Here is a 17,904-nt window from a genome sequence, read left to right as displayed (position 1 = left end):
GGTTGGGTCATCAATTTCGGGAAGAGTAGACTTAACTCCATCGCAGACAATGGAGTATCTAGATGTTCTATCCAACACAGCAAGGGAGAGTGTCTTTCTCAGGCTGAGAAGTGGTTCTAAGTCAAATGTTCTTAGTGCTGTGGCGAGACCAAAAGGCAAAGCCCTGAACTGTAAGTAATGGCACAGGATGCAGAACGTAAAAACCTCTGATGCAGCGGCCATATGGGTATATGCAAGTACACCATCTTGAGATTGAGGAAGTTGAGAAATTCTCTTGCTTGAACCAAGACTATGACTGCTATTAGTGTTTCCATGTGAAAGCGGGACACTCCCAGGACACTCCAAGGCAGCAGTTTAGACCTTTGAGATCTAAGACTACATAAAAGGTGTCTTCCATCCTTGGGACAATGAAGCGACTGGTAGCGCTATAGAAATTATTTGTAGTAGTAGTATCTGCTTTGTCACTGTTTAGCCTGGGGAACTGGAACAACGGCTCAGAGTGCCAGGAAGGAATCTATGGTGGCCTAAACCATGGCCGCCTTGGTTTCCTTTTGACAAGTTGACTGCAAGACAAGAGCAACTGGGTGGGAGAAGTCCAACTTGTAACCTTCTGTAAGAATATCCAGAACCCACTGGTGTGATGGATTTTGGACCACTCTTCCTGAAACTTCTGAAGATATCCTCCCGCTGGAGTAAGAGAAGAGTGGACCAGCTTCGCATCACTATGAAGTACAGGAGGAATTGGGTGCCCTAGCAGACAGAGGAGGCGTTCCTGTCTGCAAGGAAGACTAACATGCCTGAAAGCAGGACTTCTGACCATATTGCTGATGAATAGCTTGGTTCTGTTTGCTGTCTCGAAATCAAGAGCCCCCTGAAGACAGACAACCAGAGGCTTTCGGCTTATCCTCTGGCAAACGCTGTGGCTTAGTTTCTCTCAGTTCTTTCACCAAGTCACTAAGATTACCTCCAAACAGCCACTTGCTCCAAAAGGCCTAACTAGACGTGACTTTGATGCTGCATCCACAGCCCAATGCCACAACCAGAGTTGCTGATGTGTCGTGACAGCCATAGACATACTGTGGGCCATAACATGTCAAATAGCATCCACCAAGTAGGCCAACCCCGCATCCAGCCGGATGCTATGATGTCTGTCTTGTGTTGCAGAATGCTGATGCCACTTCAGCATGTCTTTGCCATGAACGAGCTGCACACTGTCACTTGAAAGTCTAAAGAGGCCACTTCCAAGGCTTGTTTCAGTAAGCCTTTTAGCTTCCTATCCTGTAGGTGTTTTAGGGCAATACCCTCTCCCACTGGCAAGGTGGTCTTCTTAGTCACTGCTACAACAAGCCAGTCCACCTTGGGAAGCTGCAATTTCTCTTTCTCCTCCAGAATCAATGGGTACAGGTGAGACATGGTCTTCCTACTCTCAGCCATAAGTTCGGTGAGACCCATTCTGCTTAATCAAGTCCTGAATGACAGGACAAATCGAGAAGGACTTAGGAGGGACCTTTAAGCCCCTAAGTAGAATGCTCCTCAATGGAAAACACCACCAGTGCCTTAGAAATAAGATTACTGAGCTCCTCTTTATGAAACAACTTCAGGACTTTTGGGTCATTCCCCTCCTCTAAAAGGTTCCTTAAACGATGGCTCCTCTGAATAGACTGAGGCCACATCAGATAAGGAGCGATAGAAGCAGAGTGCCTCATCTGCCCACTCCTGAAGGTCTAAACGAAATCTCTTAGGAATAAGAGGGACAGCGGGGTGAGAAACTGAAGCACCTTGCAGTGACTCAGACTTTCCCTGCTTCAGTCAACAGACCTGCTGTTAACAGCAATATAAACTCCAAAGAAAATAAAGATCCCGATTCAGCTGGATGTGCTGTTGGGCCCCGACACTGTAAAAATGGGGGCTGTGCTCCATGCATGATCAGACAGAGGCTGTTCTTCACTGCCAGTTGTCCTGACAAAATGGTGCCTGTTCCTGCCCTCTCCTGTATCAAACTGTGCACTCGCCTTGCTGGAAAGCCTGAAAGTCCCTGGCATATTTAGATGCAGCATCATATCCAAAGACATGCTGCAACACCCTGATGCCGGCTGGCAGCTCCCAAAGCAGGAACACCTCTTAACTGCCTCCATGGGAGTCACCATTCATCCTGAATGGCACAAGCGCCACACCAAGCAATCCCAAGTGGTGAGTCAGGATCCCTCCTCTGAACCAAGTAGAACTTTCAGCCCTCCAAGTGGTTCTAAGTCAAACTTTAGTTGGACTTACCACTGCTGGCTGCTCCCCCCAAGCTCTCAGTCTCCATATGTCTTACCCCAGAAGAGACAGAATCAGTACTAAAACTCAATTCCATGCTCTTCAGTGAGCTTCTTAACTTCTCTCGCTCTTTTTTTTTTTTTTTTTAAGGTTGTTGTGCTGGAAAGGAGAGTTCCACAGGAAACAGGGTAGAGGTGAAGGGAGGGAAGAAGTAAATTCATGGGGCACCAGAGACAGGGATCTGAAGACCTCCAGAGATGACTCTTTAGACTCAAGCCACCTGCAAAAACTAGGGACTAGTTGACCAACTGGACCAGGAGCAAATCACTCAGAGCCAGAGACTGAAATCTGTATCCATTCACCTGCTGGAGATAGAAAATACTGAGGAGCTCAACTGGCTGCGAAGAGAGAGATGTCTCAGCTCAGTTTTTTATCTCCACCTGACTACTGGTTGATGGACATAACTATCCCACAAGTTCTGGAACAGTGGGAAACTTTAATGGAAGGAGACTTTGCATGCTCAGCTATCTAGGAGGGTGGCATACAATGGCGAAAGATGGGGAAAAAAAACATTCTGGATAAGGAGTGGTACCTTACATGTGGTAATGCTTTATGACTGGCTACTGGGGCATGTCCTTGGCAGTAAGGATAGAAACAATTAGGCAGAATGGATGGACCAATTGCTCTTTTTCTACAATCATCTACTATGTTACTATATCCAAGGCCTTTAAATAAATCTCCAAGAACAATTAGATTAGCTTTCTTTCTAGATCTTTTAGCACTGTTCTGTTATTGCAATACTGTGACACAGAGTAATTTTGTAACAGGTGGCTTAGGTTAAGTTGGCACTTAGATATTTACTTTTAGATTTAAATACTAGCTGACATGGCAGAACTCGTGTCTTCAACATAGGCGAGAAATTTACACATGATCAAGAACAGGTATAAATGTTCATGTATAAAGTTTGCATGTACATCTAGTAAAGTATGTCAACATGCGTACTTGTGAAAGCCACTCACACTCTGCCCAGATTGCACCCCTAGTTATTCCTACCAGCAAAGCATGCACTGTCTTGACAAGGCGTGTACCAGTTGGTCTTTTATAAAAGGCCTCAAGAGACTAAAATTACGCTGCTTGAGAGCAGGCATAAATGACAGTGCGTACTTTAAAAAATATACATGCGAGCTGCAACTCTGTAAGCACTCCTCTGCTGAGCACACTTAACTTGCAAGTATGCACTGGCTTGCGCCATGCATACTTTTAGGCATGACCTAATTTTGTAAGGGATGTTTTCCACAAATATAAACCTTTTCTGCATGTAAGATGCTGATATAAACTGTTAGATGTGACTGAGGACAGTTAGGGGCTTTCATAGTGGTTAGCATTACAAAGACAGTCTGGCATTTTCATTCAAACCAAAGCAGCCTGAAACATCTAGCGTCTGTTTACGCTTTCCAAAAATACTAGGACTAGGGGGCATGCGATTAAACTACAGTGTAGTAAATTTAAAACAAATCGGAGAAAATGTTTCTTCACCCAACGTGTAATTAAACTCTGGAATTCATTGCCGGAAAATGTGGTGAAGGCGGTTAGCTTAGCAGAGTTTAAAAAGGGGTTGGACGGTTTCCTAAAGGACAAGTCCATAAACCGCTACTAAACGGACTTGGAAAAATCCAAAATCCCAGGAATAACATGTATAGAATGTTTGTACGTTTGGGAAGCTTGCCAGGTGCCCTTGGCCTGGATTGGCCGCTGTCGTGGACAAGATGCTGGGCTCGATGGACCCTTGGTCTTTTCCCAGTATGGCATTACTTATGTACTTATGTAATCTTATTTTCTAAATAAAAGAAGATTTGTTTGTGTCTGCCAATCATCCGAGCGTTTGCACACATCAAGTAAATATTATGTACAAAGCTACTTGCATTACACATCCTACTCCAGGCATTTGGCTGAGAATGCTCTTCATGTGTATTGATGGTGGAGGCATAGCAGAGAGTGAAGGGACTCACCTATGGTTCCTCAGATATGGAAACACGTAATAGAGCAGGCGTGTAATTAACGGAACAGCTTTCTCTTTCTCATCGCTGCGGTAAACCATGTCCAGGAGGGATGCAAGAAACTGCGAATGTCAAGAAAGGACGCTGATTAAGCTTCAAAAATAAAATGAAAAATTTGAAACCACATTCAAAAGAAACAAATCACATTTGAAAATATTAAGCCCCTAGATTCTTTGATAAACTTGCTTACATCACTCAATGCAAAGTAAGGAAAAGTAGTCAGTTCTTCTCTTAATTCACTTTCCTTGGATCCCTTCAGACCAGCAGATGGAAACTGAGAACTACTGATTTATACTGGCTGTTATGCTATAAAGCCTCCCGTGCAATCCACAGCTAGCCAGTATTTCCATAACAAAGCAATAGTGCAACTAATTCCCCCTCTAAAGCAAGAGACAGGAAACAATAGTATTCCAACATTAAATTCCTTATCAAATTCAAGATATTGCAGTGGATGAAACTCCCTAGCTTCTTAATCTGCATGCATTCTTCACCAATTCTCTTCTCTAAACACAGGTGGGTTCTGGACTGGTCTGGAGGGACTCAACGAAAGAAATTTAGCAAGTAAGAACTAAATGTCGCCTTCCTCATTGTCCCTCCAGGCCAGTCCAGAAGCCTGGAGAGTACCAAAGCATTAGCTAACAAGGGAAGGACCCAGACAAGCCTGCCTTCAGCACACTGTCCCCAAATGATGCATCCTGACAAGCCTGCACATCCTGCTTGTAATGCACAAAATAACTGAATAACAATCAAGTGGCCACTCTACAGATTTCCTGAAGGGGCACTAAACCATTTTCTACCTGTGAAAAAAACTTGTACCCTAGCAGAATGTGCTTTCAGGGCACAGGGTACAAGGCAATCCCACATCATGTATGCCAACACTATAGCATCTTTGATTCAGGGGGCTATTGTAGCTTTCAATTCTGCTTCTTCCTTCTTAGTAACTCCAAACATGAACAACTAGCCCAACCGTAAAACTCATCAGTGATCTTCAGATAACAGCACAAGGTCCTTTATATATTCAGCCTCACCTCCTCTGTGTCTCTTGCCTGTCGAAAAAAACAGAAGGGGTATCAACTGATTAATGTGGAACTGAGACACCACATTTGGCAGAAAGGAAGGGACCAGTTAAAGATCTCATGACAATCTGCAATTCTGAAATCCTTCTTGCTGAAGAGATGGCTACAAAAAACACAGTCTCCAGCATAACATCCTTCAATGATGTCTCCTTAAGAGGTTTAAACAGTGTCTGCATCAAAATTGAAAGCACTAAGTTCAGGTCCCATGGGGGTATCACAGGCGCCTCAAATGATTCACTCCTCTCAGAAAAAGTGTCACTTCTGGATAAGCTAAGAGATCAACCTGTATCAGGCCCCTGTAACATACCACTGCTGCTATCTGTGTCCTCAAGGAAGTGAAGGCATATGCTTACCACCCTCTAGGAACCTGAACATTTCTGAAACAAATGACAAGAAAGGGACCACTTGGTGGTCCTCGCACCATGCCTCAAAAATCCTCCATATTGATGTAAGCCAGAACAACTGAAGATTTTCTAGGCTGAAGAAGTAGCTATCATCTGACTAGAATAACCTTTAATTTTGTCCTCTCAAGAGCCATGCCAGAATGGAAACGCATCCTGCATCCAGATTGGTCCTTGAACTAGGAAACATCACAGCCTCTCCCAAGCTCTTCACCAATTTGTCTGAATTGTCTCCATGCAGGAATCTCTCTTTAAAGGAAAGTTTGCTGAGACAGGCTTTCAAAGCCACATCTGCTCACCAACTTCTGAGTCACAAATGATAGGAAGCCACCACCAGGGCCATGGATTAGCTGGTGAGAATGAGGTCATACAAGGTATTCACCAGGAATGCCGTACCCATTTTGAATCGCACTATCCCTGAAATCTCTTCAGAGACCTCTTCCCCCCCCTTCCCCCAGGACTCTTCAGGTACCTATTCTGACCACCAAAAGCATGCTTGAGCAACAGCCTCCACAGATTGCAGTCTGCAAGGCAAGCACTGCCATCTCCAATGACTGTTTTAGCAGAGCCTTCATTCGACGATCCTGTGGATCCTTCAGGGTTTCCCTTTGTTCTACAGGAATAGTTCTCTTTTTTAGTTATTGCCAAGTCAATGTATCCACTCTTGGGTGGTGCAAACTTTTCTTCTCCTCCACTAGAGATGGATAGTCACAGACCTCTTAACTGTAAGACCTACATCCAGGGAATGAAAACTGACAGTGATCATTTACTTGATTGTCTGATGCACTGGGAAAGCCAATGCTGGCTTCTGGGTCCTCTGCTGTTATGCTCTGATTAGGATGATCATCCAAGATCTTAAGCATCCTGAGCACTTGGGAAATTAACAAGGGCAATTCATCCCTATGGAAATGTGCCCTATTGAGACACCTTTCCTCTTGTCTAGGAAAGCTACCGAGATCCATCCAGGCTCCTGAGGAATCCTTCTCAGGAGCTACCAGACCTGCTAAACCTAGTGAAGCTATCTCCTCCAGATCCCCTTCAGACTCATCTCCCACGGATTAAACAAGTTTGCGGGTGGGTGCAATTTTGAGCCAATACTGGGGACCCTCCCCTAGGAGCTGCCACCATTTTGACTGCATTGGGTTCCCACCAAAATTGGGTCTCCTAACATCTCAGAGGTTTCTCTCATGTCAGACACTAGATTTTACTTCATACCCCAAGCACAGTCACTGCCTGTGGGCTTCTTCACATGTGCTGCAGTGGCCACAGACTAACCCTCTGAACTGTGACTGCTACAGAAAATGAAGCAACACCCACATTTAAATTATGCTACCATATTCCGTGGTTTAAACAGCAGTTTCTGCCAGCCTGTTATCACTGGGACTCAGACCCAGATCTGTGGCCCTCACATGTTCTTATCTCCCTGAGTTCCCTACCACACTCAAGATTCCCATACTGTCTCTGTTTGCTGCAGCTGTCACCAGCACTCTTGTTATTTTCTTTTCTATTATTCTTGTGGCTTCTGTTGTGTCTTGTTTCTGGTCAGGCACTCAAGGTCATTCTCCCAGGAGAAGGGAAGGAAGGCTAAGGCACAGGCAATAAACCCTAGAGCAGTCTGCCTAAAATGGAGGGGGGGGGGGGAGGTGAAGAAAGACCTGGATCAATCAAGTGTACCACTCCAAAGGCTCTGTGGAACATCCTAGCCAATCCTAGCCTGTTCTCTCTCTCTTTCTCCCTTATTGGTCTAACTATTACATTTACAATTGAAATTAAGATTTGGAGGAGCAGCTCTCCTCATGGTCCTACCAGACCAGATCTGGGCTAAACGTGATACTTCACTCACCTACTGGAGATTAAGAAATGCTGACTAGTTGTGGGCTACTCAGGACCTTTTTATAGGGTGATAGCATAAACCAATGGATCTCAGTCTTCATCCACTGGCAGGAGTGCGTATTTACTCATGCATCTGGACTGATCGGGAGGGATGATGAGTACGTTTTTTTTTCCCCTTACATGTCAAAGGTGAGATTTATCTAGAGGCAGATGACTCCAGGTACCTCCTCTGGTCAGTAGTAAGCATCACTCTTTGTGTTAATCTATGCCTTAAGGAGATTCTGTAACAATCAGTCAACACCACCAGTGTTACAGGGTTCTCGGGAGGGGCAGCAGCAAAGACTTAAGCGTTAGATAACAGAGAGAGGGAAACAGCCCATTCAGAACTATGTGACTGTGGTCCTCTTGACTAATTAACCAATTTTATATAAGATTTTTTTTTTGGCTTGGCAGTTTCATCCTGCTCCTTTGGAATTCCAGCTCAGTCTCAGCTAGTACTTTGACAAGGTGCCATGAGCTCACCCACAACTACTCAAGGGTTATTTTGCCCTATTTTAGATCTCCTTCCAACTCACTCAGTCTAGTTATTGCAGTGACAGTCCTCAGAATGAAAAGACACACACACACAAAATCCCTTTCCAACAACCATGAAGAGTTGTTATTGCTCTCCTTGGAGGGGCTGTGAACACAGATTCTGCAGGAGTCCATGTCCTCCATACAGCACTGGATAGAACAGCTGTTAATCAACTACACCACCCCTACACTATATTTCCTGTACTTCTCCCTGTTGGTAGGTACATTAACACAAATATAATGTGCAAGTCAATGGCTTGGACACAGACTGCTCCAAGAGAGAATTATAACTTACTTCTGCAAGGAGGGAGAGAGCCTGAACACTGTACACAGATGGAGCAGAGGCAGATACCATGGAAGAGTGGGCAGCTGAGCCATCTATGAAAAAAGAAAAGCACACAGACTTGAATTTTTAAAAACTATACACCTTCTATTTCATTTCATATTAGCACCTTCAAAAACATAAACAATGAAGGATGAAATGATCCCCAGGACAGACAAGGTTGAAGCATCAGAAGGCAACTATCAAAAACTATTTACCTAGCTTGACTAAGAATTGCCCTCTTCTACTCAGATGAAAGTATGTGCCAAGTTGCACAGTGTACATAGCTGAAGCGAGGGTAAGAAATAACATTCCTGGAATGTGCTGTGGGGAGGGGGACAATCAGCACCTGGATCCTCCATTTTCAAACATCCACTTGCAATGCTGCCCTCACTTATGGCTGATGCAGAGAACATGGGCAATTTTAGGGTGTGCACTTTGGAAGCTGCTAATTGTTTTTTTTTTTTTTTTATGAATATTCTTTTTATTCGGTTATTAGAATAACAAAATTCATCAAAACCTGTTATTGTTATGAAGGCTAATTTTCAAAAGGAAAGCAATGCAGATAGTTCTCCTTTCCAAGTCTGCTATAAAAGAAAAGTCCATAACTCATTATTAAAATGGACTTGGGGGAAAATCCTCTGCTTATTTCTAGGATAAGCAGCATAAAATGTATTGTACTATTTTGGAACCCTGCCAGGTATTTGTAACCTGGATTGGCCTCTGTTGGAAACAGAATGCTGGGCTTGATGGACCTTCGGCCTGTCCCAGTATGGCAATAGTTATTTACTTAAAGTAACATTTTATCCTCTACATATGCTTACTTTGTTTTAACAATTCCCCCCCCCCCCCCCAACAATAACCTCAGTCATGGGTACAGAAGTTACAAAAGGAAAGGAACTAAGCAAATGTACTTAGGTATTTAGGATCATTGTTCTGCCAGGTTGTATAAAGATCCCATATCTTATGATAGGAGATAAGATGGCCATAATTGGAAGCCATGGGTTGGGACATCAAGCAGTAATAATCCACCTTTTTAAAAACAGTCTCCATTGGACATTAAAGCGATAGAAAGGACAGAGAACGGAATTAGAATAATTAGGAATAGCATTAAAAACATGAGACATTAGTAGATGATATCACTTTATTGCACACTTCTTTAATCCATGATCAACAACTTACATATCAGGGGGATGGGTGGGGAGGGAGGGAAGAGGGGGGGGGGGCGATATGTAAAATGATGTTGACAGAAGTTGATGTTATACATGGTTGACAGAGATGTATATGTATCAAGATATGTTGTAAAGTATAATGACATTGCAAATAATAAAAAATGTTGAAACATAAACAGTCTCCAAAGGTGGAAGGGCAGATTGTTTCCAGAACTGAGCCAAAACTATCTTGGCTGCTGTAAAAACATGTATTCCCAATGTATACAGTTCGTTTGGGATGCCGACAATCTGATGATGTAGTAGACAACAATCAACAAGCAATGGTTAGGCAACCGGCAAGAGTGTATTAAGTTCCTGAAGCAATGCTTTTCCAGGAAGTTTGTATCGCCAGACATGTCCACCAAATGTGAAAGAAGGAGCCCTGCCCCCTTCAATTATGCCAATATAATGGTGAGCCAGTTTGGAAGACCTTAAACAGTTTTTTCTAGAGTATAATACCAGTGATAAAAAATCTTATAGCCATTTTCAATCATAGGACTGACAACAGACACCGTGAACGTATATTGAAAGATTTTATCCCATTGCCTAGGTTTATAGGTACAGGGTAATAACATTTCCCATTTAGAGACATGTTTTGCTATAGGGCCATCATCCTTCAATAGCGCCATGTATAATCTAGACACACTCCCTTTACCTGTTCCTGAGTTCAGGGCCATTTCCAGGGTGGTTTCTGCTAAGCTTAAGTCCTCTCTGGCCTAAGTAGGAAGTCTTTAAGTTGTCTATATTGGAAGAATTCCCTGTTAAGAAACCCATATTCTTCCTGTAAGTCTGGGAAAGAGAGAAGTTCACCCTCAATCCAGATCTGTCCTAATGTGCATAGGGACCGTGCTGCCCAGTTAACATTACAGTCCCCCCAGGAGCAAAATGGAATGCATACATAATGCCATTCCAGAAATACATGGGATCTGATTTTAAGCCAAGTGAGTAATAGGGCCCACAGCATGCCCTGAGTGTGGGCCGCCAGGGTTTTCAATTGGTCCAAGGGTAACCAAAGAAGAACACACAATGGGACCTCCCCCAAGGAATACAGATTTATTCCAGTCCAAGGGGTGTTGGTACACTGTTGCCAAATGGCCACAATTTGCAACAGTGCCACTTTATCATAGAGGTCAAAATGGGGCACCCCATGCCTCCATGTATTTTAAGCTGGTATAAGGTACAATGACTTACTCTAGGGGGTTTCTTTTTCCAAATTTAGGCAAATTATCTTTTCCATAAAGCTATAAAAAAGGATTTCAGAATAGATAAGGGGATAGCTAAAAATAAGTACAACAGTTTTGGGAGAATAATCATTTTAAAGGCTGAGATTCATCCCACCTAGGATGTTTGAAGACCTTCCTACTGATCTAATTCTGCAAATAATTCTTTCAACTTGGTGGGAAAATTGTCTTCATATATCCGCTCAATAGAGTTGGACAACTGTACCCCTAAATATGTAATAGAATGTGAGAACCAGCAAAATGGGAAGGATTGTTGAGAGGTGGGTACATCCGCCTCCGTCATGGTGAGGTTAAGGATTTCAGATTTTTGCAAATTAATTTTAAATCCCGACACAGCTCCATATGCATCTTAGATATCAACTACAGCCTGTAAAGTGGTGGATGGATGAGTTAAGGCCAGAAGAATGTCATCCACAAAGAGCATGATTTTATAGATTGTCCCCCCGCTACGAAACCCAGTAATATCAGAGGAGATGCGAATTAAATGAGTCAAGTGTTCAATGGATAAAGCAAAAAGTAGAGGAGACAGACTGCATCCTTGTCAAGTTCCCCAAAAGAGTTTGAAAGGAATAGTAAAGGAGCCATTCAACTTGAGCATAGCTAAAGGATATTTGTAGAATGCTTGTTTCCGATGCCGAGAAGGCCCGGATAATCCCACTTTCTTTAAAACAGCTAACGTATAGGGCCAGGAAACACTATCAAAGGCCTTCTCTACATCTAGGGACAATAAGATGGCAGAGTCCACACTATGCTCTGCACTATCAATAAGATGTAATGCTCTCCGGGTATTGTCAAAGGTTTGTCTGCACTGTATAAAAACCCGCCTGATCTTCATGTATTAAACAGGGTAACACTTTTTGCAATCTATGGGCCACAATTTTAGTAAATATTTTATAGTCGGTGCCAAGCAAAGCAAAGGTGGGGGTTATCATCAGGTTTAAGTAAAATTGTTACTGCTGCCAGTTGCTAAGAATAAAGCAGAACGGTGCTGCATCAATGGAATTCTAAACCTTAGTGAGCAACGGTGCCAATAGTACCTTGAATTTTTTAATAAATAACTGTAGGCATCATAGCCAGGAGCTTTACCATTAGGGAGATGTTTAATGGCCCATACTACCTCCTCAGATGTGAAAGTATCTGAGAGCGCTTCAAACTCTGAGGGTGCTAGAACTGGTAATGTGATCTGTGTGAGAAAGACATCTATCAATGCCTCTGTGGGGGTGCTTTCTGGAGTGTAGAGCTGTGTATAGAACACAAGGTCTGCTTGCTATCCGCCTCATGCGTGCACCACTGTCCCTTTTAATTCAAATCCTTGTAAATATAATTACGAGTACTCTGACGTTTTAACTTGTGGGCCAGAAGCTTGTTCGCCTTATTATTAAATTCAAAATATTCCTGTTTAGAATGCTGCAATTGTTCAGCGATTGTATGAAGCTCTAGTTCATAAAAACCTAACCTAGCATTATGGAGTGCCATGTGGAGGGCATAACTGAACGGGGCGCCCAAGTTTTCCTGGGGCCGTCCTCGCAGGATGGCTCCGTGAAGGAGCGGGGAAACCCATATTATCGAAACAAGATGGACGTCCATCTTTCGCCTCGATAATACGGTCGAGGACGCCCAAATCTCAACATTTAGGTCGACCTTAGAGATGGTCATCCTTAGAGATGGTCATCCCCGATTTTTGGCGGTAATGGAAACCGAGGATGCCCATCTCAGAAACGACCAAGTCATCTCAGGTAATCATGCATCACTAGGGGAACACCATGGAACGACTTGTAAAGGTCACCAGCATCAACCCAAGGACTTGCACTTAATCCCAGGCCCACGGGCTCTTCTGTTGCAAAAGCAACCGGATCCATGACTGAAGTTTCCTTATCCTGGGCTCTGGTAGGAACACTTTACCCTGACGCTTGTGAAACTGAACACCTAAGTACTCCAATGTCTGAGATGGAATTAGCTTGCTCTTGTTGAAGTTGATCATCCAACTGAGCACCTGCAACAGACTACCTGTTCGTAGCCTGAAGGCTCTCCTAACCAACCAGTCGTGCAGGTAAGGATGAACCCTGATACCTCCTTCCACAGAAACCCTTCCATAACCACAAAACCGTAGCCCTGACCCCTGCCCTGCCAAAAAAAACAATTCTGCTGGGCCACCCACCAACTCCACCTTCTCCCCACCCCTCACCTGTAGGCCCTCCTTGGGCCTACCTTCTAAAAGCCCTTTTCAGAGCAGAAATGATCCTGAGTTGCTCCTGCTCCACAGTGAAAACAGCAGCTGCAATTTTCCAAGGCAGCCTTGCGAGACTACCTTGGGAGGTTGCGGCTGCCATTTTAGGATTGGAACTGGCATGGGAAGCAGCAATCCATGGTCGCTCCTGCTTATGCTATTTCCATTGTCAAAATGCCATGAGGCTGCCTTGGGAAGTTACAGCTGCCATTTTCACTAAGAAGCAGGACCAACTTGGGATCGACTCAATGCCTCTAACCGTGTAAAAGGTTCGAGGTACCATGGCAAGATCAAACAGCACTGCCTGAAATTGAAAGTGATGCCCCATGACTGCAAAGCGATAAGAATCATTAATGAGGCGGTCATGTGGGAACATGAAGACAGGCCTCCTTGAAGCTGAGACTAGTGAGAAATTTCCCTGGAATTGCAGACACCATGATCAAATGAAGGATCTCTCCATTTGGAAATATGTGACCCTCAGAATGCAGTTTATCTTTTTCAAATCCAGAATGGGCTGGAAGGATTCCTTTTCTTTGGGACCACAAAGTGGATGGAATACTTTCCCTTACCCCTCTCACAAATAATAGTCCCTGCAATGTGGCACATACTGCCTGCCACTTAAGAAGATCCTTGCAAATAAAACTCCGCAAGAGGACAGAAGAATTCCAACTTGTAACCTCTGATTGCTTCCAGAACCCACTGGTCTAAGGTGACTCTGGTCCACTCCTTGAGAAAGCTGAATAGACAAGCCTTCTATCTTCTGAAACGAAGACTGGACTTGGAACCTATCACTGGGAGGTCCAAGGCGCATTGGAGAATCTTCCTAACTGAATCCCTCCTTCTTTGTCTCCATAAAGGAAGATGATGGGACTGGAAACCACAAAGCAGCCTGAACAACCTGGCCTATAAATGTCTCGCCTACTGAAAATGATTTCTCATGGTGGAGGATCTACCTGAAGCTTTGAGCTTGTCCCTTGGGAGTCTCTGAAACTGAGTCTCTATAAGGTCCTTGACCAGCTTCTCCACATCTTTTCCCGATGGACTTTTCTCTAAAGTGAAACTTGCTGAAGTGAGTTTTAGATGTTGTGTCAGCCACCCAAAAGCCATTCCCCTCATTGAGGCTCTAAGCAAATCATATAAGGTGCCCCCACATAAGCTAGACTCAACTCTATTGAAGCCCAAGGTCTGGAGTAAAAACTTGCTGTATCAAGCAGAGACAGGTTTTTGCCACAAAAGAGATGCAAACTGATGCCTGAAAACTTAAGGCAGCAACATGAAATGAAAGCTTCAAAGAAGACTGAATCTTATGATTCTGGAGATCCTTCAGCACAGTGACTCCTTCTACCAGATATTGGGATCTACCATTGCTTGGGGTCACCCTCCTCCTGCATGTCCTGCCCCTGAGGGCCATCTTGTCTCTGGGAACTGTGCAGATGAAAAGCTCAATGAAGATGGAGAATAAAATATGGCTCAAATGGGCAAACGTTGCTGAATGCCTCCTCTACACTTACTGCATGCCTCAGGTCCTCCTGCCTGCTCAAGTTTCTCAGATCAGGTAACCAGGATGAACTGGTGGCCTTACTGTCTCCAGGTACCAAGGAGCGCACCATTCCTGCATTCTGTGAGAGAGACTTGAGGTCAGAATCTGGCTCTCCTTGCCTAGACCTACATGTAGAGGGAGAGGGGCGGGAAGAGGAGAGGACTCAGTTCCAGAGCCGATGATACCGAGATGAACTGGCGGCCTTACTGTCTCCAGGTACCAAGGTACTCTGAGAGACTGGAGATCAGAACTTGGCTCTCCTTGCCTACCTAGAGAGTCATCCACACGTTCTCTCTCAACTTCAGGACTGTGCATCCTCAGATCTTCAACCCACAAGCTCCCTGATGGCACTTCCTTACAAGACGAGCTTAAGCCTGAGATGCTGTGTCGTGCCGTAAGGATGTGACACATACACTGCTCATCAGCCCATGAAGAATGGATTACTAAAGCCCACAATCCCCACACAGACCTGGACCTACAAGTAGAGGGAGAAGGGCAGGAAGAGGAGAGGACTCAGTTCCGGAGCAGATGCTACTGAGGCCCCTCAAATGTGCTGCCTACTCAGGAACAGGAGAACAAAGGTCAGAGCTCTTACCACAGTCACACCTCCAAATGTATAGTTCTAACACCCTGTCCTTCTTTTCTTGTTTTTTTCTATTGGGGTGAAAAGGGAAGGGACCCAGAACCACTGGGTGTACCCACAAGGACCACTAGAGTCCCTAGCAAAAAAAACAATTTAGCATCTCCAACTCAACCAGAAGCCAGTGCCATTGAGTCGGAAGCACACTTCACCAAACCAGATCAGGAGCTTCACACAGGACCACCCCTGCTAGAGATAGAGAAATACTGAGTGTGGAACTGCACACTGCCTTCTTAGGGTAGATCACAGAAACTTGTATTCTCTATCTCCAACCTGCTGGTGGATGGACGTAAACCCATAATTCTTGGACTGGTCTGGTGAGGGTGTTAAGAAAATCCACTTTTTTTTTTTGCCATGAAAACACTCTAGCTTGTGAAATATTTCTTCACTACAATCTAGGAAAAGAAAACCTACCATAGAGATCATCCTCAGTATCAGTCTCATCAAAATAAATCTGTGGCTGCACTTTCACCTCCAGATTCCTGCTTAGCCAGCTGGTCTGTTCCAACGAGGAGCCTGCGACATTCCCAACAGCTTCCAGGATTTTCTGGGTCACCTCCTGAAAAAGAAAGGAACACAAACCTTTGTCTTTACTTTGCCATGCCTGTGCAGCATGAAACACAGAGAAACAAGAAGCTATGAATTATGAGGCGGTAAAGGAGATCACCTTGGAGATGGTGAGGTGACTATGAAGAGTACAAAAAACTAAAAAAAAAAATCTACAACTATCTTAGCCCTCAGGGTTAAATTCCATTGCAAAATATCCCTCCAGCAATAGTTCATTCTTTGAAAGTGAGATATCCAAGATGTTCTGGCTACAGGAGATAGGTGGGAGAGAGGTTCTGGAAGCAAAATTTAGGCTCTTAGGTAGAAAGCTGAAATCCAGATCCTCCAGGGTAGCATTTTCTGAAATGCTACCTGTGCCACGCGCAGGGCCCAAGAGACAGGCAGAGCTCCAGAGTCTCAATGCGTGGATGAGACGATGGTGCAGGGAGGAGGGCTTTAGATTTGTTAGGAACTGGGCAACATTCTGGGGAAGGGGGAGCCTATTCCGAAAGGATGGGCTCCATCTTAACCAGAGTGGGACCAGGCTGCTGGCATCGGCGTTTAAGAAGGAGATAGAGCAGCTTTTAAACTAGAAATGGGGGGAAGGCCGACAGTCGCTCAAAAGAGCATGGTTCGGGATAAGGTATCTTTCAAAGATATCACCATAACAGGGAAGATAGAGTATCCTGATAGTGAGGTTGCAAAAGAGATTGTAGTAGATCGGGTATCTTTAAATAACAATAAAAATCAGACAAAAGATTGCCAATTAATACTGTCAAGTACTAAGCATGATGTACTCAGGAACAACAAACATAGTTTGAAATGTCTATATGCGAATGCCAGGAGCCTAAGAAATAAGATGGGGGAGTTGGAATATATTGCACTAAATGAAAAATTAGATATAATAGGCATCTCTGAGACCTGGTGGAAGGAGGATAACCAGTGGGACACTGTCATACCGGGGTACAAATTATATCGTAGTGATAGGGTGAATCGGATTGGTGGAGGGGTAGCATTGTATATTAACGAGAGCCTTGAATCAAATAGATTGAAAATTCTGCAGGAAACAAAACACTCCTTGGAATCACTGTGGATTGAAATTCCATGTGCAAAGGGGAAAAGGATAGTGATAGGAGTGTACTACCGTCCGCCTGGCCAGGACGAACAGACGGATGCGGAAATGTTAAAGGAAATCAGGGACGCAAAACAAACTGGGCAACACAATAATAATGGGGGATTTCAATTACCCGCATATAGACTGGGTTAATGTAACATCTGTACACGCAAGGGACATAAGATTTCTTGATGAAATCAAGGACAGCTTCATGGAACAGCTAGTTCAGGAGCCGACAAGAGAAGGAAAAATACTAGACTTAGTCCTTAGTGGTGCTCATGATCTAGTGCAGGGGGGTAACGATACGAGGGCCGCTTGATAACAGCGATCATAATATGATCGGTTTGATATTGGCATTGAAGGAAGTGAAACTAGGAAATCAAGTACGCTAGCGTTTAACTATAGAAAAGGTGATTACGACAAAATGAGAAAAATGGTAAAAAAAAAGACTGAAAGGAGCAGCTCGCAGAGTAAAAAACTTGCATCAGGCGTGGATGCTGTTTAAAAAACACCATCCTGGAGGTTCAGGACAAATATATTCCACGTATTAGAAAAAAGGGAAAAAAGACTAAACGTCAGCCGGCGTGGCTAAACAGTAAGATAAAGGAAATCATTAGAGCCAAAAAACAATCCTTCAGAAAGTGGAGAAGAGAACCAACTGAAAGTAACAGGATAGATCATAAGGAATGCCAAGCCAAATGCAAAGCGGAGATAAGGAGGGCAAAAAAGGACTTAGAGAAGAAATTAGCGTTGGAAGCAAAAATACATAGTAAAAATTTTTTTAGATACATTAAAAGCAGGAAACCGGCCAAAGAGTCGGTTGGGGCCGATGGACGAAAATGGTGTTAAAGGGGCGATCAAGGA

At 44.0% G+C, this 17,904-nt stretch overlaps 1 protein-coding gene across 2 annotated transcripts in view; it reads right to left on the bottom strand.

Moving 5' to 3' along the window:
- DOP1B (DOP1 leucine zipper like protein B) overlaps positions 1-17,904 on the bottom strand; it is a 224,042-nt gene that overhangs the window by 44,534 nt on the left and 161,604 nt on the right. The window contains exons 27-29 of one of the 2 annotated variants that reach the window (XM_030202211.1): positions 15,795-15,939; positions 8,495-8,577; positions 4,269-4,378 (exon numbers count right to left, since the gene is read on the bottom strand). In XM_030202211.1, the coding sequence (XP_030058071.1) occupies positions 4,269-4,378; positions 8,495-8,577; positions 15,795-15,939 (338 nt within the window). The remainder of the gene's footprint in view (positions 1-4,268; positions 4,379-8,494; positions 8,578-15,794; positions 15,940-17,904) is intronic. The other variant, XM_030202212.1, reaches the window with a different exon arrangement.

This window comes from Microcaecilia unicolor, chromosome 4, assembly GCF_901765095.1.
Source record: "Microcaecilia unicolor chromosome 4, aMicUni1.1, whole genome shotgun sequence".
Lineage (NCBI taxonomy): Eukaryota > Metazoa > Chordata > Amphibia > Gymnophiona > Siphonopidae > Microcaecilia > Microcaecilia unicolor.
This window is presented reverse-complemented; position numbering and strand designations above follow the sequence as displayed.